This window comes from Rhinoderma darwinii, chromosome 3, assembly GCF_050947455.1.
Source record: "Rhinoderma darwinii isolate aRhiDar2 chromosome 3, aRhiDar2.hap1, whole genome shotgun sequence".
In the NCBI taxonomy this organism is placed as follows: domain Eukaryota; kingdom Metazoa; phylum Chordata; class Amphibia; order Anura; family Rhinodermatidae; genus Rhinoderma; species Rhinoderma darwinii.
In genome coordinates this window covers 321,447,243-321,467,970 of record NC_134689.1, presented here as the reverse complement: position 1 = coordinate 321,467,970, position 20,728 = coordinate 321,447,243, and the positions used below count along the sequence as shown (strand labels likewise).

Below are 20,728 nucleotides of genomic sequence, written 5' to 3'. Positions count from 1 at the left end.
CACCATATGATGCGCGGCTGCGTGATTTTTGCGCAGCCGCCATTATGATGACACTCCGTTTGGATGTTTGTAAAGAGAAAAGCACGTGGTGCTTTTCTGTTTTCATTCATACTTTTCAGTGCTGTTGCGCGAGTCACGCGTGTCCCACGGAAGTGATGCGCGAAATACGCACAAAGAACGGACATGTCGTGAGTTTTACGCAGCGGACTCACGCTGCGTAAAAATCACGGAACTGTCTGCATGGCCCCATAGACTAATATAGGTCCGTGCGACGCGAGTGAAAATCACGCACATTGCACGGACGTATATCACGTTCGTCTGAATAAGCCCTTAGGATCATTCAGCTGGAGGAAAAAAAGGGTTAACAGAAAAAAAAGTAAGTAATCTCAGGACAGAATTCTGTGACAGCATCAATTTCCATCATGAGTGATGCATGTGTTCTGTTGGACCAATTATAGAGTGAAAAACATTCCTAATGAAATGTAAAAAAAAATGTCTGCATGTAAAAAAAATATTTAAATGTTTTAGAATATTTATGTTGATAACAAAAGAATATTGGCTTATTAGTTGGAAGAGGTGAGAAATAAAAGCTTCACAATACATTAGAACTCACAATCAGCATCAGCAAACACAATGCAGGGGTTCTTCCCCCCGAGTTCCAGAGTGATACGTTTCAGATTGCTGGCAGAGGCCGCTTCTTTGATCAATTTTCCAACCTGGATGTGGAAGACCACAATATAAAGTCACATTTTATTCTACGGCATCAATTATAACATTAATTATAATGTTAAAAGCCCTAGATGGCGCCATAGCGTTACACAAAGACATCTATAACCTATTACCAAGGACTGGGAATTAACAGATAATTAAAGAGTACCTGTCGGCTCTCCTGACATGTCTGTTTTAGTAAATACTTGGATTTCGTGTGATTTACAACTAGGGAATTCTATAGCTATAACACAACAAAAACACTCCAGAACATTATCCAAAGCACTAAAACTTATAATGTACCCGCACTACCAGCTATGACCACTAGAGGCAATAAGATATTCAGACAATTTTATTGCATATTGCAGCTGTATTACAGTGACAGAAGCAATCATAAATGATTTTGTCATATTTATACATGTGTGTAATTGACTCAATTAGTTTTACATAGTAGGAAAACTGACTGATAGAGTGTTATCACTATATGTAAACAATGCAGAGGAAAATTTAGCTCTACTACATATGTATCCTACTATGCTTTAAAGGGGTAGTGTAGTCTAGAAAACCCATCATCCCTTGGCCAGAGTTAAGAGCAGTAACAAAGAGCGTCTCGTTCTGGAGGACCTGTCATGTCCTGCAATACACACGAAACCCATTGATATAAATGGGCACTATGTAATGCCTAATTTACCCTATGGTGGCACTGCAAGGAAACTGAACTCTTACTCCCAGGTTCCCCCACAGACTATAGCTGATCGATGGGGGTCCTAGTAGGAAGACACTATGTGACCAGCTTATTGTCAAGGGACCATTCTAATAAGTAAGGATTGTCCATAGCAAAGAACCCGTTTAAAGCTGATCTGTCACCATACGATGCTGTCCTGTTTAAGGGTAGCATAGTATGCGGACAGGTCCGCCCTACTATAAGCCAAATCGGCACAAAAAAATAATTATGAGTCTGCTGTATTCATGTAGGGAGTGCTACCCTCGCCTTCCCCTGCCCCTCTTAGGGGCCGTTCACATATGTCCGGCGTCAGCTTTAGTTTACCTCCGGCGTGTTGAAAAAATGCCGGAGACAAACTGATGCTAGAATGGATCCCATAGTTTCTATGGGATCTGTTCTGGCACGGAGGACATCAGTTGTAGCGCCGTACGGCACCGGACCTCCCTGGGAGCCGGATCTAAAAACGTTACCTGCAGCGTTTTTGGTTCCGGCTCCCAGGGAGGTCCGGTGCCGTATCCTATCTTAATGGTGGCCAGATGAACGCCGGGTGCTGCCACATCCACCTTCCGGCAGCACCCGGCAAGAAGGCGGATGTGAGCGAGGAGCGGAATCTCCGGTCATAGCATTGCCGGGGATTCCGCTCCAGGCGGAGGCCCTGACTACTACCCTCCCACCCAGGGCCGGCCTTAGGGGTGTGCGAACTGTGCCATTGCACATGGCGCATCACCCCAGTAGGTGGAAGGGGGTGCTGCGCTGGCTCCCTTCCCCTGCTTGTTTCAGAACCGCCCGGGCCCGGCGACTGCAGTCGCCTTTTCTGCCCAGCCGCTTCTTTACTCAGTGGCATTGCTGCCGCTGTAGCAGCCATAGCGGCTGCTAGCGGCGACATCTGGCCCGGCGGCGCCGCTAGCAGCCGTTGCGGCTGCCACAGCGGTAGTGATGCCAATATAGCAGAGCAGAGAGATATCTCCCTGCTCTGCTATCTACTAGCGCCACTGTAGCTCCCTGAAGGAGCGGAATCCCTGTGTGGGCAGTGACATCAGGGGAAACTCCTGAAGCGAAATCCCCGTCCACATCGTTGCCGACTCTGTGAACGGGGATTCCACTCCAAGATAAGCCAGTGACGTCACTGTCCATAAATGGACACAGACGACAGGGGCTTCTCCTGAAGTGGAATCCACGGTCACAGCGTCGGCAACGCTGTGTACGGGTATTCCGCTTAAGAAGTTGCCCCTGATGTCACTGTCCATATATGGACAGAGACATGAAGGGGAGCGCTCCAGGAGCAGAATCCCCGGCCAAAGGGGGATTTCGCTCCTTCAGGGAGCTACAGGCTATCTGCAGGAAGGGGGAGGGGATGCTATCTACATGTGGGCTGTGTGGCACTACCTTCAAGGGGACTGTGGGCTGTGTGGCACTACCTACAAGGGGGCTGTGTGGCACTATCTACAAGGGGGCTGTGGGCTTTGTGGCACTGCCTACAATGGGGCTGTGGGATGTGTGGCGCTACCTACAGGAGGGCTATGGGCTGTGTGGCGCTACCTACAAGGGGACTGTGTTGTGTGGCGCTACCCACAAGGGGGCTATGTGGTGCTACCTAAAAGAGAGCTGTGTGGCGCTACCTATAAGAGGGCTGTGTGGCGCTGCCTACAAAGGGGCCTGTGTGGCGCTGCCTACAAAGGGGCCTGAGTGGCGCTACCTACAAGGGGGCTGTGTGGCGCTACCTACAAGGGGGCTGTGTGGCGCTACCTACAAGGGGGCTGTGTGGCGCTACCTACAAGGGGGCTGTGTGGCGCTACCTACAAGGGAGCTGTGTGGCGCTATCTACAGGGGGCTGTGTGACATTATCTACAGGGGGTACTGTAGCATTATATACAGAGGGCACTGTGGCATTATCTACAGGGGCATGTGTGGCACTATATACCGGGGGGGGTATGGAACTATATACAGGGGGTGTGGCACTATCTAAAGAGGGCACAGCAGTATTATCTACAGGAGGTGTGTGGCACTATATACAGGGGGGTGGCACTATCAACAGAGGGCACTGCGGTATTTACAGGGGGTGTGGCACTATCTAGAGGGAACTGTGGCATTATCTACAGGGGAGGTGTGGCACTATATACAGAGGGCACTGCGGCATTAGCTACATGGGGTGTGTGGCACTATATACAAGGGGGGGTGTGGCACTAACTAAAGAGGGCACTGCGGTATTATCTACAGGGGATGTGTGGCACTGTATAGGGGCACGTTTTCAGAGCCTAGACTACCATTTTGTGGACCATTGTGGCAAAAACTGATGTTAAAAACTGATGACAACTAATGGTTTTGTAGTAAAAATCGTGAAAAAGCCTGATGGCAACTGATACATTTTTGCATCTGTTTTTGGATCAGTTGTAATCACTGAGAGACAAAAAAACTGATGCTGATGCAACTGACATACAGTGAAGGAAATAAGTATTTGATCCCTTACTGATTTTGTAAGTTTGCCCACTGTCAAAGAAATGTACAGTCTAGAATTTTTAGGCTAGGTTAATTTTACCAGTGAGAGATAGATTATATTTAAAAAAAAAAAGAAAATCACATTGTCAAAATTATAGATATTTATTTGCATTGTGCACAGAGAAATAAGTATTTGATCCCTTTGGCAAACAAGACTTAATACTTGGTGGCAAAACCCTTGTTGGCAAGCACAGCAGTCAGACGTTTTTTGTAGTTCATGATGAGGTTTGCACACATGTTAGATGGAATTTTGGCCCACTCCTCTTTGCAGATCATCTGTAAATCATTAAGATTTCGAGGCTGTCGCTTGGCAACTCGGATCTTCAGCTCCCTCCATAAGTTTTCGATGGGATTAAGGTCTGGAGACTGGCTAGGCCACTCCATGACCTTAATGTGCTTCTTTTTGAGCCACTCCTTTGTTGCCTTGGCTGTATGTTTCGCTTCATTGTCGTTTTGGAAGACCCAGCCACGAGCCATTTTCAATGTCCTGGTGGAGGGAAGGAGGTTGTCACTCAGGATTTGACGGTACATGGCTCCATCCATTCCCCCATTGATGCGGTGAAGTAGTCCTGTGCCCTTAGCAGAGAAACACCCCCAAAACATAATGTTTCCACCTCCATGCTTGACAGTGGGGACGGTGTTCTTTGGGTCATAGGCAGCATTTCTCTTCCTCCAAACACAGCCAGTAGAGTTAATGCCAAAGAGCTCAATTTTATTCTCATCTGACCACAGCACCTTCTCCCAATCACTCTCAGAATCATCCAGATGTTCATTTGCAAACTTGAGACGGGCCTGTACATGTGCCTTCTTGAGCAGGGGGACCTTGCGGGCACTGCAGGATTTTAATCCATTACGGCGTAATGTGTTACCAATGGTTTTCTTGGTGACTGTGGTCCCAGCTGCCTTGAGATCATTAACAAGGTCCCCCCGTGTAGTTTTCGGCTGAGCTCTCACCTTCCTCAGGATCAAGGATACCCCACGAGGTGAGATTTTGCATGGAGCCCCAGATCGATGTCGATTGACAGTCATTTTGTATGTCTTCCATTTTCTTACTATTGCACCAACAGTTGTCTCCTTCTCACCCAGCGTCTTACTTATGGTTTTGTAGCCCATTCCAGCCTTGTGCAGGTCTATGATCTTGTCCCTGACATCCTTAGAAAGCTCTTTGGTCTTGCCCATGTTGTAGAGGTTAGAGTCAGACTGATTAATTGCGTCTGTGGACAGGAGTCTTTTATACAGGTGACCATTTAAGACAGCTGTCTAATGCAGGCACCAAGTTGATTTGGAGCGTGTAACTGGTCTGGAGGAGGCTGAACTCTTAATGGTTGGTAGGGGATCAAATACTTATTTCTCTGTGCACAATGCAAATAAATATATATAATTTTGACTATGTGATTTTCTTTTTTTTTTTTTTATATAATCTATCTCTCACTGGCAAAATTAACCTAGCCTAAAAATTCTAGACTGTTCATGTCTTTGACAGTGGGCAAACTTACAAAATCAGCAAGGGATCAAATACTTATTTCCTTCACTGTATGTGAACGCACCCTTACAAGTGATCTCACCGCCAAACAGTGGTGATTATGGTGACAGATTTATTTTAAGTGCCAAGTAAAGCCCTTATTGAAACCTGTTTCCTCTTGTCCTGCCAATCTAAATTCCAGGCATATTATAATGTATAAGAATTTCATAACTCACGGTACAACCATGGGATTATGAGGTAAAGAAAATCGAAAATTTTTAGTTCTCACTAGATTAGAGCATGTTAAATCATAGTACATGGTGCACATTAGTTCAGCTTTAGGTTTATAATACCCACTACTTACTTCTGTAGAGCCAGTGAAGGCAACTTTGTCAATGTCAGGGTGGTGAGATATGGCAGATCCAGCTGTGGGCCCATAACCTGGAACTATATTAACTACACCAGGAGGGAACCCAGCCTGAAAATTAAAAAACAAACCTATAAGTTCCATTTACATCTATTAGATAGTCTGAAAAAGGTTTTATAATACAAATTAAAATGATCTACTTCCCAACCACAGAACTCTTATGTACAACAAGGTAACACACCAAGTTGGTACATGAGCGTCTCAAAAGAGCAAATCAGTATATAGAGATCACAAGCCTAACTAGCAGCGATAATGCCAATAGGGTACGCTCCAGTGGCTGGCTCTATGATAAGCCCAACTCACCCTTCCTACGTCACTACGCATTTCCCCATTCAGTTAATCAGTACAGTTCATCAGGCGACTTCTCATAGGAGAAGCAGTGATTCACCGAAGTTAAACTCGCTCCACGCTCACTATGGTGACTGGCAACATATGATCTTGGTGTCTTTATGTGTATGTATTGAATTTGTATGTATTGACTTTGTGTTTGTATAGACTTTGATTGACTGTCATTTATGTTTTTCTGAAATTAAAAGATCTAGGATTGTGATCTCTATATAACCACTTGTTCGAGGCCGATATACCACTGTTTGTTATATTTTTGTACAGTAATCCCTTGCCACTGCAGACATTTTGTTTTTTTTCATTTTAGTTTGTCCCTCCCCGTGTTCCAAAAGCCATAACTTTTTTATTTTTCCGTTAACATAGCTGTATGAGGGCTTGTTTTTTGCAGAACGAGTTGTCATTTTCAATGAACCATATAATGTACTGGGAAGATAAAAACATTTTTTGGTGAGGAATGGGAAAAAATTTTGATTCTTCCATTGTTTTATGGGTTTCGTTTTTACAGCGTTCTTCGTGTGGTAAAAACTACATGTTAACATTATTCTGCAGGTCAATACGATTATGGCGATACCAAATTTATATTGTTTTTTTATGATGTACTACTTTAACAGAGAAAAATCTATTTGTTAAAATAAAAAATGATGTCGCCATATTCTGAGAGCCATAACTTTTTTATTTGTCAACCAATGGAGCAGTGTGAGGGTTAGTAGTTTGCGGGGCAAGCTGTATTGTATTGTATTTTTATTGATACCATTTTTTAGTACGTATGACTTTCTGATCACTTTTAATTCCCTGCGGGCTAAATAACATTATATTAGAATAGTACAGACTTTTACGGATGCGGCGATACTAATTATGTTTATTTTTAATTTTTAGATTACTGGAAGGGAAAATGTTTTAATTTTTAAAAATTTTAATAGTTAAATTTTTTTTGTACTTACTAAAAACTAAATTACATATCGATCCTGGATGTTACAATAAAGTGTCGGCTGTAACACACAGCCATCACCAGCTGAGTATGGAGCGGGCTCAGTCCGTGAGCCTGCTCCATACTCCACCTTGCCGGCGATGACATACAGTTACGTCAAATGTCGGGAAGCGCTTAAAGTGTAACTGAAAGTTCAACAAACTTCTGACATGTCATAGTGACACGTCAGAAGTTTTGATTGGTGGGGGTCTGAGCACTGAGACACCCACCAAACGCTAAAACGAAGTGGCAGACGTGCTCGTGTGAGCGCTCAGCCGCTTCGTTTCTGTTCTGCTTTTTCCGGAAAGCCGATGTATCGGAGTACAGGCTCATAGACTTTCTATTGAGCCCGTACTCCGCTACATTGATTTCCAGAAAAAGCCGAACAGACACTAAGCGGCTGAGCGCTCACACGAGCACGTCTGCCGCTTCGTCTTAGCGTTTGGTGGGGGTTTCAGTGCTCGGACCCCCACCAATTAAAACTTCTGACATGTCACTATGACATGTCAGAAGTTTGTTGAACTTTTAGTTACCCTTTAAAGATTTTTGGTGCAGTATTGGATTATTTTTATTTATATTATTACAAGTTATGTTTTAGTCAACTTTCTGTGATATGCGTTAGGCAGTCTGCCATTATCATGTTACATATATCCAACGTGTAGCCATGTAAAGAGCTTGCATGGAGGATCACACATATAGACCTACCTCTTTAATTAAAGATCCCATATAGAGGGAAGTGAGTGGAGTCTGCTCAGCCGGCTTTATCACCAGAGTGTTTCCACAGCACAGCGCTGGGGCCATCTTCCAAATGAGCATCAGCAGGGGAAAGTTCCACTGTAAGGATTATATGCAGTGCAATATTGAAATATACAATAGCCTGATATCTCACAATGATAGCCTAGCCATCGAATATGCAATGGATACTCACAGGTGTGATGGCTCCGCAAACCCCAATAGGCTCATGTACGGTAAAGCATAGATAACTTTCATCTAAAAGAGAATAATCATATATTATGATACAAATAAATCTTCACTCAACTATAAAGGTCAGCACTTGTGATAAAAGTTTGTGAATGCTTGGTAAGAGATAAAAGCTGGCACCATGTATGTTCAAGAAGCCTTTTCACATGGCATGTGGTTCAGTTTCTTACTACTAGAGGGAGTGTTCCTACCATCAAGGGAGCAATAGAAAGTAGGGCCTTTACCATGAACAATTGTAACAATATTTGTTTTTTCCAGTGAATATAATCTCTTGGCAAGACATTAAAACAAAATGCTACAATGATAATATGTCTTGAAAAAGTAAAAAGGATGACTCTAAATTATTTATATAATTTTATTGTCAATTCCCCACCATCAACTATTGAATGTAGTCATGTTTTTTTATTGCACTTGAACACTACAAAGATAAGATTTACTTGGCATCTATAGAGCTGCATACTGTATTTGCTTTTGGGAGTTTCTCTTCCCTGTCCGTCCTTAAAGGGGTTGTCCGCTTTGGACAATCCCTACTTGTTGAAAGGGTCAAGAATACGCTGTTTTCTTCTTCATGGTCGGAAATCACACACTTAAGCCGCAACACAGAGCGGTAGAACAGGGTTTAGGAGGCCCCATTCTAGAGATAGGTGTGGGTCCCAGAGGTGGGACCCGCATCTATCTGACATTTATGACATATCCTGTGGAGGTTTGAGAAAGAGCCTCCACTTATCACGGGTCGAAACGTTGTAATTTTTTACTGGATGTTTGACCAATAAAAGAACATATTGATTGAAATTTGGGAGACGTGTGTTGCTGTTACAACCACGCTTTTTCTGAGGATATCCTGTGGATATGTCATAAATATCCCTGTAAATATCCATATAAATAGTGCCACACGCAGTACCCCCTGAAGTTAGTGTCACAAGCTGTGCCCCATACAAATAAAGCACCACAAGCACATGCTGTGTTCCATAAAAATAAAGCGTCACACGCACACGCTGTGTACCATACAAAGAAGGAACCACACCCGCAAGCTGTGACCCATCCAAATAAAGCACCACACAGGCTGTGCCCTTTGTAGAAAGTGCCACACACTGTGCACCCTGTAGAATGTGCCACGTAGTGACCCCTGCAGATAGTGTCAGACACAGTACCCCTGTAGACAGTGCTAGACAGTGCCCCTGTAGATAGTATCACACAGAGTGCCTCCTGTAGATAGTGCCACATAGTGCCCCCTGTAGGTAGTTTCACACTGTGCCCCTGTAGATAGTGCCATACAGTGACCCCCGTAGATAGAGACACACACATTCTCCCCTGTAGACAGTGCTTCCTGTAGATAGTATCAAAAACAGTTCCCCCTGTAGATAGTGCCCCACCTTCCCCCCCGTAGATAGTTCCAGACAGTGCTCCCTGTAGATTACTGTGCCTATTGAGAAAGCTGTCAATCAGCAGTAGGGGGACCGGGGGTACCCTGCATTTCATGAAAACATTGGACTCCTGTCTCACAGAACTCGCAGCGCACTGCAATGATTTGAGTTTAACAAAAGGACTGCATATTAACAGATAACAGACACACTGCTGAATTTAGTCTCACTACTTCATGCTGCCCTCATATAGAGCAACATAAACGTGGTGTCAGATTCCCTATGAAATTTATACTATTTATACTTACCCTCTGTGCAATATCAAAGCCAACTGTTATTGTTAAAATTGTAATTCCTCCAAAAAAAGCCCCACATAATATTTGATGGTATGCCCTATATGTATAATTTACAATACATTTTGTAATATGTAATCAACATTCACTTCTTGTGAATTCACTTACGCTCACGTGAAACCGGCCTTACTCTTACAGATGATTTCAATATATCACCCAGAAAAAGTGGGAAGCAAGATTGACTGTTTCGCAATGAGTGAGTTTTGGCAGCTGCCTTGCAGCAGACTTGGCTGACCCGTTGGATGACCACACTTTTGAGAAAAGCATGGTCACCTTCTGTGCATATTACTGAAGTGCCACCAAGACTTTTACTTAATGCAGTTTGCAGGGGAGGGTGACTGCTGGTCCCCATCATTGGAATGGGTGGTATTAGGTAAATACATATATTTATTTTTACATGTAGTGGTGGAGATTGCAGTGAGAGGACTAGTAGGACATATTGGGGTAAATGTATCAATAGGTTTGTGCTTGTTTTTTTAGCTTAAAAAAGACACAATTCATGGTGCACGCTATATTTGTGCAAAAATTAGCTTTTCTCGTTACTCGCCAGTTTTGATGAGTACTGAAAAAAGTGGGCAAGTTTTACCGGGAGTGGTCTCCACTTTTTGACAAATTTAATACTAATGCCAGAAAATTTTGGCTCAAATCATAGCACACGTAGATTTCATTTTCTAACTTTAGAAAAGTCAGAAATGTGGCACATTTTTTAAGAGGTGTGCTCTTTTGAATAAATTTGCCACAATTCACACTTTCTTTTTAGTCTGGCGTTAATCTGCCCCACTGTCTCCCTACTGAAGACTCTCTTTAAAGTGGACCTGTCATCTCTCCTGAGGTGTCGTTTTAGTAAATACTAGTATTTCTTATGAAATAACAGTTCTAAAACGTGTATTCTTAGAACTCTGCTTTGTGCCGTTCCTCTGTTATTCCTCCTAGAAATGTATAAATAAATTTACAGCCGGGTGTTACGAGTTGGGGGTGTGTACCTGTGTGTACACAAAATTACAATGTGCAATCAGTGTTCACAGTCTAAGGCTAGATTCACACGAACGTGTCCGTTTTGTGCGCGTAAAAAACGCAGCGTTTTTCCTGCTTTGAAGTTCTGTGGGGCATCAGTGTGTGTTCTGTGTGGCATCCATATTTTATGTCAGTGTTGGTGCACATTTTTTAATTTTTTTCACTGCATTTCTTCAGCAACTGGTGCGTGAAACACAGACAGCACACAGATGACCTCCGTGTGCTGTCCGTGATTTTCACGCACCTATTGACTTCAATGGGTGCGTGATCCACAAAAACGCACCAAAATAGGACATGCAGTGAGTTTTACGCAACAGAAACATGCTGCGTGAACAATCACATATGTCTGATAGCCCCATTGAGTTGCATAGGTCTATGTGCTGTCCGTTGTTTTCACGAACAGCACATGGATGTATAAAACGTTCATCGTAATAAGGCCAAGACTGTGGAGGGACTGTGGTAACACCCAGTTGTTAATTTATGTATAAATTTCAAGGAGGGGTAACGGAGGAACAGCCCAATACAGAGTTCTAAGAAAAGATGCTCTATAAGTGTTATTTCATGAGGAATACATTTACTAAGACAGACATGTCAGAAGAGCCAACAAGTCCTCTTTAAAACTAAATTACTTACATTCAATTTGGGAGAACATTATAAGAATACTAGCATATCTACATATTTTTGCTCGCTTTATGAGCTATAATGTTTTCTGGGTAAGTACATACATCAGTTATGATATACAAGGTTCTAAATGTAACAGAAGCAATACTCAAAGTAATAAACCAAAATAAGAACTTACCCACCGGGATTGTCCTTCCCTGTATTTTGTCAGCCCATCCAGCAAAGTAGCGCAGGGTCCGGATACAGCCCTCAAGGTCTATGAGGAAAGCATGAAGGAACGGTTTTCCTGTGTCCATCGTCTCTAAAGTCTATAAAATAATATTTGTTGCTTAAACAAGAATATGGGAATGTCATAAGAAGGGAAATATACAGTCAAAGTGGATGTCTCATGAAGACAACCACTGTCCATATGCCATCAACCTGAGGGCTAAATTATTTTTCCAAGAGTCTTCCTGTTTTTTAGCTAAATCCCACTGCTATACAATATTCCTTGTAACATTCTAGAACCAAAACTCAATTAATATTGGTATGAAATAAATGGTCTTACAGCCAGAATAACTCGGTCTCGCTCTAGAAGGTCCGCCAGCTTGTGAAGAACCTTCCCTCTACCACTGGCATCCAGTCTCCTCCATGGTGATCCCCTATGAAATGCTGCTCTTGCTGCTTCCACTGCTTTGTCCACATCCGCCTGTTGAAGAGCACAGAGTATGTCACACTCTGAATAGTTGCTGATATGACACTCGGCATTACAACGTCTAATTCACTAGCATTGCTCTGTGGGTATTTACCATGTAGGCAAACTAGGTACAAGCATATGTAAGTCAATTTTCTATACAGCGCTGCAGAATAGGTTGGTGCTATATGGAAAATAATCATACATTAGACCATTTTGTTAGGTTGCATCATGTTGATAGGTGAACTGACCTCTATGAAAATTGGCCTTATAGGCTACTTTTTTTTACAGACTGTTAGCTCCAATGGGCAAACACCAATGAGAGTAAACCCGATCTCTACAAACACATGTGCCTGATGTTCAGATATCATTGTTCAGAGTTCCCCAGACAGTCTATAGGACAGGCTATCTGCTGCTCTCAGAGGTAGTCCAGCTCGGTCCTTCAATAGTGTTTTGGCAACGAGCAACCATGAACAAAGCCAAACTGTTCTATGTTAGCAGACGTCTGTATTCCACTCTCAGCTGATTCTCCATCCAAGTGCTGATTTGTATCATGGATAAAAGGAGAGAACTGAATACAGTTGATAATGTGCAATTGAAAACTGAGAGCTGATCTGTCCCTGGAGAGCATGGCTGTTTTTCCAAGAGGTAAAAGTACCTTACAACTATACGAGAACATTAAACTGGGATGAGAAAATGCCGCCACATTATGATCAGGTACCACTTCACTATAAATATCCTTTAGTACCCCCTCTGCAAGGAAGGCCGTAAGACACCTGTCGGAAGCAGAGCAGACTTGTCTTCAAATACAAGGGATGGCCATTATTACAGTCTGCAGACGCTTATTCCATCACTCCTCAATATGATGGAATACATCTCACTCTTAACAAACTATGTGGGACAACATGTATTCAAACTACATATACACAAAGCAAAAAAATAAGTTTAAAGTAAAATTGTGGTCAAGACTGGAAATTCTGTTTTTAACCTGAGATGTGAACCTTATTTATCCATAATACAGAGATATTACAATTGTTTTTCCTACAAGTTTCCTCCATAACACAACACCACCTGCACCGAGTGGTTTCATGAACTGCCTTGTCATCTGTAAAAGTCAATACTCCCTCTGCTAGGGATTACAAGATCCAGCAGAGGGAATATTCATTTATACAGAAGAAACCACTCTGCAGGTGTTAATAGTGTTGTGTTTTATGGAGGAAGCAGGTGGGAAGACATACTGAGATTTCCTGCATCACGGGACCTCATGTAAGTAAGACTGGTGGTAAACCCTACACAAATGCCTCAAATGTTTAAGAATTTCTAAGTTGATACAGTTCTTTTCTGGTTCTTTAAAGTTAAAGGCTATGTACACTTTTAAATCAGCAGGACTGACGGGTTCAGTGACAGTGGGTCCTACATGTCTCTGACAGTAGAATCGAGCTGTTATTGATCAGATCTAAGTTATGAACTTACATGTGATCGACAACAGGTGGATCCTGCGATCCTTGGGGGGGCCCACTCGGCCGCCAGGTGCTGTCGCTGCCGTCGTCATGGCATCACTGTCCATATATGGACAGTGATGTCAGGAGGAGAGAAGGAGTCCCAGGCAGAGCGCTAGTGGCTCTGCTCTGGGACTCCGTCTCTGGGGAAGCCCCTGACATCACTGTCCATATATGGACAGTGATGTCAGGAGGAGAGAAGGAGGCCCAGGCAGAGGGCTAGAAGTGGCTCTGCTCCGGGACTTCCTCTCTGGGGAAGCCCCTGACAACACTATCCATATATGGACAGTGATGTCAGGAGCAGAGCAGGAGTCCTAGGCAGAGTGCTAGTAGTGCTCTGCCCAGAACTATGCCTCTGGGGTTGCCCCTGACAACATTGTCCATATATGGACAGTGACGTCAGGGGTTTCTCCTGAAGCGGAATCCCCAGCCAGAGCATCGGCAATACTCTGGATGGGGATTCCATTCCTAGAGGGAAACCCAAAGACGCTACCTACAGGGTGGCTGTGTGGCACTACCAGGGAGGGGGGCTGTGTGGCGCTACCTGGGAGGAGGGGGCTGTGTGGCACTTCCTGGGAGGTGGGGGCGGTGTGGCGCTACCTGGGAGGTGGGGGCGGTGTGCCGCTACCTGGGAGGTGGGGGCTGTGAGGCACTACCTGGGAGGGGGGCTGTGTGGCACTATCAACAGAGGGCAATAAATTTATAGGAGTACAAACTGGGGGCCTAACTTCTATATGGGGGCCTACTAAGTCTGTGTCGCAAAAGGGCCCACATAAACCTGGAGCTGGCCCTATCATTAGTCCTGCTGACCTGACGGATTCAGGTCTCCGCGCATGATACATCTGCTCTGTATACATGATACAAATCAGCTGTATCTCAAAAAGTAAAAGTAATTTTTAATAAAAAGTAATTACAAAGTTGCCGCAATCACACTGATACACAGTTTTTTGTTTTTTTTTTTAAATTCAAAGATGTACATACGTAGCCTTTAAAAGAAATGTGGATAGTAACCTGTTCACAGTAGAAGTCCCTGTGCACACGTGTATTTGTGTGCTGGAGCCATTGTTGCTATGTCATATTTTCATGGAAAGAGACATTGGGGGTCATGTATCAAAAATTGAGTCAGTAAGTCAGAATATCAGACAGATTCCACACCATATTTACTAACATATAACAGGTTTTTTGTTTTTTTAGCACAGATACTGGCAGTCTTGACATCCCTTACAAATTTAGGAAATGGGGCATGAATAAGCATTCACTATATGGCAATATATATATATATATATATATATATATATATATATATATATACACCGATGTGTGGCATTTTTTATATTAAACAGCAATCTTTAAAGGTCTGACTGACCATATCACATACCCCTATATTACAGATGTAGCAAACTTTAACTTGACATTTAACCTGTTACATACCAAATGTTTACCTGACAACACATCACATGCCATTGAAAATGTCAAGTTAAAGTTTGCTGTATCATGGTATGAAATGCGTTAAATATGAAGTTAACATCTGTACCCTCTAAAACAGGGGTCTCAAACTCGGCCGGGTAAGTGGGCCACATATAGAAAAAATGTGAAGTTGACGGGCCGCATTACTTTCAAATTTGATACATTACAAAATTATTGTTAATTAATAACTTATTTGAACTACTATACTATACTATACTACGTTACTATAATACTACATTACTGTAATAATACCACTAGGTTTAAACTTACCGGATACTTGCGAGATTTCTCCACGTGCTTATTTCAACAATCCACATTTACAGTTTAAGTGTCGCTAAATGCAGTCCGGCAGCTCAGTTGGCAGCGTTTGGCAGACACACAAATGTCAAAATTAGGCAGCCCCTTTTTAGATCGTGCCACAGATCCCTCTATAGATACTGCCACTGTGCCCTCTGTAGATACTGCCACAGTGCTTTCTGTAGATATTGCCACTGTGCCCTCTGTAGATACTGCCACATTGCCCTCTGTAGATGCTGCCACAGTGCCCTCTGTAGATGCTGCCACAGTGCCCTCTGTAGATAATGCCACAGTGCCCTCTGTAGATAATGCCACAGTGCCCTCTGTAGATAATGCCACAGTACCCTCTGTAGATAATGCCACCGTGCCTTCTGTAGATAATGCCACAGTGCCCTCTGTAGATGTTGCCACAGTGCCCTCTGTAGATGCAGCCTCAGTGCCCTCTGTAGATGCTGCCACAGTGCCCTTTTTAGATGCTGCCACAGTGCCCTCTGTAGATGCTGCCACAGTGACCTCTGTAGATGCTGTCACAGTGCCCTCTGTAGATGCTGCCACAGTGCCCTCTGTAGATAACGCCACAGTGCCCTCTGTAGATAATGCCACACACACCCCTTGTACATAGTGCCACAGACACCCCCAGTAGATAGCTCCATTGGCGCTCCCTCTAGGAGTGAAATCCCCAGCCAGAGCGTTGCCGACGCTTTGGCACAGTGCCCTCTGTAGATGCAGCCTCAGTGCCCTCTGTAGATGCTGCCACAGTGCCCTTTTTAGATGCTGCCACAGTGCCCTCTGTAGATGCTGCCACAGTGACCTCTGTAGATGCTGTCACAGTGCCCTCTGTAGATGCTGCCACAGTGCCCTCTGTAGATAACGCCACAGTGCCCTCTGTAGATAATGCCACACACACCCCTTGTACATAGTGCCACAGACACCCTCAGTAGATAGCTCCATTGGCGCTCCCTCTAGGAGTGAAATCCCCAGCCAGAGCGTTGCCGACGCTTTGGCCAGGGATTCCTCTGCTGGAGGAGCCCGTGATGTCACTGTTCATATACAGTGACGTGAGCGGATCCTCCTGGACCGGAATGTGATATCAGGGGCAACCCCAGAGCTGGTGTCCCAGAGCGGAGCACTAGTATAGGCTCTACTCCGGAACTCTGGGGAAGCAACTGACATCAGTGTCCATATATGGAGAGTGATGTCAGGGGCTCGCCCAGAGCTGGAGTCCCGGAGCAGAGCCGCTTCTAGCACCCTGCCTGGGATTCCAGCTCTGCTCCTGACATCACTGTCCATATATGGACAGAGATGTCAGGGGCAACCCCAGAGCTGGAGTCCCGGGCAGAGAGCTACAAGCGCTACTACTGGGACACCAGTTGTTCTCCTGATATCACTGTCCAGTTCTGGGGAATCCCTAGACATCGCTGTCCATATGTGGACAGCGATGTCAGGGGATTCCAGAGTCCCGGAGCAGAGCTTATGCTAACGCTCTGCCCGAGACTCCGCTCTGCGGAAGACCCTGACAAAACTGTCCATATATGGACAGCGATGTCAGGGAATTCCACAGAGTCCTGGAGCAGAACCTATACTAGCGTTCTGCTCTGGGGAAGCCCCAGACATCGCGTGTCCATTCATGGACAGCGATGTCAAGGGATTCTACAGAGTCCCGGAGCAGAGCCTATGCTAGCGCTCTGCCCAGGACTCTGCTCTGGGGAAGACCCTGACAAAACTGTCCATATATGGACAGCGATGTCAGGGATTTCCACAGTCCCATGCTAGCGCTCTGCTTGGGACTCCGCTCTGGGGAAGACCCTGACAAAACTGTCCATATATGGACAGCGATGTCGGGGATTTCCACAGAGTCCCGGAGCAGAGCCTATGCTAGCGCAATGCTTGGGACTCCATCTGGGGAAAACCCTGACATCGCGTGTCCATTCATGGAGTACCAGAGCAGAGCCGATACTAGCGGCTCTGTGTACCGCAGATGACAGCCTCAGGGGCCGCATGCGGCCCGCGGGCCGCATGCTTGAGACCCCTGCTCTAAAATGATATTGATGAGGTGAACAAAAACATCGACTGTTGAGGTGACGCGCAGGTAGGCAACAGCATTTATTACAATTTTCAAATCATGTTTTTTGCTATCTACTGTATTTTAAAGCAACCTTTAAAACAAACGGATTTTCCCAATCCTTGTCAACTGCATGTCAGGCTACCAAGTGCCCAGCAATGTCTGCCAAATCACAACAATTGAAAAAAAATACTACCAGGCCTTAAACTTAACCAGAGGTTAGTTAGAGGGGCTACTTCTCTGCAGTCAACCTTCCAGAGATTATTCACATAAGAACCTATTGGTGTGACAGCCTAGAGCTGTCCTATGGAGTACCTGTGAGACGCCTTGAGTGCCTCAATATAGAGTGAGCACTTTAGTTGTCCAACTCTTCCTTACGCCACCTCTTGTCTTAAAACAATACTTAGACCAATATTTTGCGCCCCAATGTTGGTACCCTTTGGTGCAGATTAAGCCACGCCACTTTCACTTAACCACACCGTCATTTTTATTCACTTTTCAAAATGGTCTAGTGAGGGGCAGAAAGTGTCTAAAACACATAAGAAAAAATTCTAAAGCCCTCCTACCCACTATTTATTGTGTAATGAAAAGTCATGCAACTTTCAAATATTCTTTACAGTTTTCAAGATCTTTGCTTGCAGTGATTTAATGGGAACCTTCATTGTTTACTTTTAGTTGATACAAGTCTGTGCTGGTCATATGATGATATAGTTATCATAACCGTGACATGTAACAAGAAGAGCACCTGTGTAATCATCACATGATCAGGACAGATTTTTATTTACTGAAAATAATCAATGAAAGTTCTCATTAAATGACAGCAAGCAGAGATTGTTAAAGCCGTGAGGAATTGATTCAGAAAGTATATTGGACAATATATATTCTCATACTACACAGAATAACATTTATTTTCTAAAACCAGAATACAACTTTAAGGCTTGATAAGGTTTTAAGGGCTCAAGTAGACCTTTTCAGATAAGGAGGTAACAACAAGGGCAGACTAGACAGACTTCTAAATTCATTTCTTTAAATTGGTAATGGGTGCCTAAATGCTACCCATTTTTTTTACACAATCCCCCCCAAAGATTTCTCCATTAAGGTGACCCGGGGTTATCCCTCTCACCTTGTCAGCCTCCTGCACATCACAGATCTTCTTGCACGTGGCTGGGTTATACACAGGGAATGTTCTTCCGCTCAGTGATTGGTGCCAGTCATTGTTAAGGAATATCTGAATGAATATACATAATGCCCCATTAAAATACGGTATATGATAGGGATGTCACGATGCCAGAATTTGGACTTCAATACCGATACTTTGTGTAGTATTGCGATTTCGATACCAATACGATACTTTGCCAACAGTAATACATTTTTAAAAAAGTTCTTCCATTTTCTGATGTGAGCGCCGAGGTGTGATGAATTTTGAATGTGCCTCACATTAATAGTAATTAACCCCATCATGTTTCTCAGTCATAATGGGTTAATGTGTAAGGTACATGATGGGGTTAATTACTATTAATGTGAGGCACATGGAGGTTAAATTCATCACACATCGTGCACCACAATAAGTGATAGAAAGCTGTTTTTATTTCATTTTTTTACAGTGTACACATAATACATGACGCAAAAAAATTGTTGTGCAGGTTATTACGGCCGCGCCAATACGGAATATGTGTATATTTTATGTATTAAGACTTGTTTTAATGTTTATTGTAAAAAAAGGTGTATGTGTATTTTTTTAAATTTAACATTACTTTATGTTTTTACTTTATTTTTAAACTTTAATGTAATGGCATATATCTATATCCCAGTACATTAGCCTGTGTACGGATAGTAAACAGGCAGTTGTTAGGACATACCTAAGTATGCCCTAACAGGAAATATGGTAAGACAGCCCTGCGGTCCTTCAATGGACACTGGGCTGTCTGCCCATATATGGTATGTCCCCCTCGATCGCCTCACAGGGATTTCCTGTGATGTGATCCAAGGGGCATCCCCCCTTCTCATTTTCTCCTGAATGGTGCAGTCAGCTGTGATCGCAGCATTCAGGAGAATAGCGGCGGAGCTCAGAGGTTTCTCTGATCTCCGCCGTTATAGAGCGGGGCTGTGGCTGTGTAATACAGCCATTGCCCCGCTCCTAACAATAAGTGCGTCCGGTCAGCATGAGGTGATGCGGCCAGCGCTGCACTAATAAGCGGCGGCGCAGGCACTGAAGACAGAACATGGGGGTGTTTTGCAGTGCGCCCGCCATGTTCGGTCTTCAGTGCCGCCGCTCATTAGTGCAGCGCTGGCCGTATCGCATCATCCTGACGGCGCGCACTTGCTAGCACTCAGGAGCAGGGCAATGACTGTATCACACAGCAGCAGCCCCGCTCTCATACATTCATGTATTACTATACTTAGCTGTGCGGCCGCACAGCTTAGTATCGAAATACATGAAAAAGCCGTATCGCACCGTTTGGGAATGCACAGTATCGAAACAGTATCGAAGTTTCGATGCATCGTGCATCTCTAGTCTATGACTATATAGCATAAAAAGATATAAATGGCTCCAGTGTGTGATAATTACTTGATATGCCGTATGTACCGGAATGTACCTCAAATATAAAATTTCAGAACCAGAACTGCATACACTATAGAATGCTCGTACCTCTCAGGCTCTGTTCACATTGGCATTTTTACCATCCATTTGGGGTTCTGATGCTTTTTAATGGCAAGAAGAGTGTAGTGTGCAGCACTAGTCTTGTGATCAAAAATACTGGAACCTAGACGGAAACTTGATGAATTCCATTATAAGTCAAAGGGACATGTCACCATGACCTGCTTGAAAATGGATCTGTTATAGAGGTCATGGATACTTTATGAATGAATGTCATGAAGCTATAGTGTGAACAGAGTCTTACACAAGTAATAATAACACGTCATGTCATATATCATACACAACTCAACGCACTCTCAGTCTGCCGGCATCAATATGATAAACCAAATGCTGCATTATATCTGCATGCTATCAAATAAAGCCACCGGTTTGTCCTTTACATTAAATAGTAACCAAATTTATAGACATTAAGGACACGGCCAGACGTGGCGGAGTTTTTCCGCTGCAAATGTTGGTGCAGATTTGGGGCGATTTCGTAACGAATCTGCACCAACATTTGCATATTTGACAGGTAATTCAGACGTTGCAGAAAAGACAGCGGACTTGCCACAGATTTCAGTTTTTGCATTGCAAAGGCTGAAATCCGCAGTGAAATTTTGCTTCTTCTCTGCA

The 20,728-nt window shown here is 43.8% G+C and overlaps 1 protein-coding gene across 1 annotated transcript in view; it reads right to left on the bottom strand.

Moving 5' to 3' along the window:
* Positions 1-20,728, bottom strand: part of ALDH1A3 (aldehyde dehydrogenase 1 family member A3) — a 52,955-nt gene that overhangs the window by 27,214 nt on the left and 5,013 nt on the right. The window contains exons 2-8 of the mRNA XM_075858256.1: positions 18,581-18,685; positions 12,007-12,147; positions 11,638-11,767; positions 8,058-8,119; positions 7,835-7,963; positions 5,755-5,868; positions 614-716 (exon numbers count right to left, since the gene is read on the bottom strand). Coding sequence (XP_075714371.1) covers positions 614-716; positions 5,755-5,868; positions 7,835-7,963; positions 8,058-8,119; positions 11,638-11,767; positions 12,007-12,147; positions 18,581-18,685 — 784 coding nt within the window. The remainder of the gene's footprint in view (positions 1-613; positions 717-5,754; positions 5,869-7,834; positions 7,964-8,057; positions 8,120-11,637; positions 11,768-12,006; positions 12,148-18,580; positions 18,686-20,728) is intronic.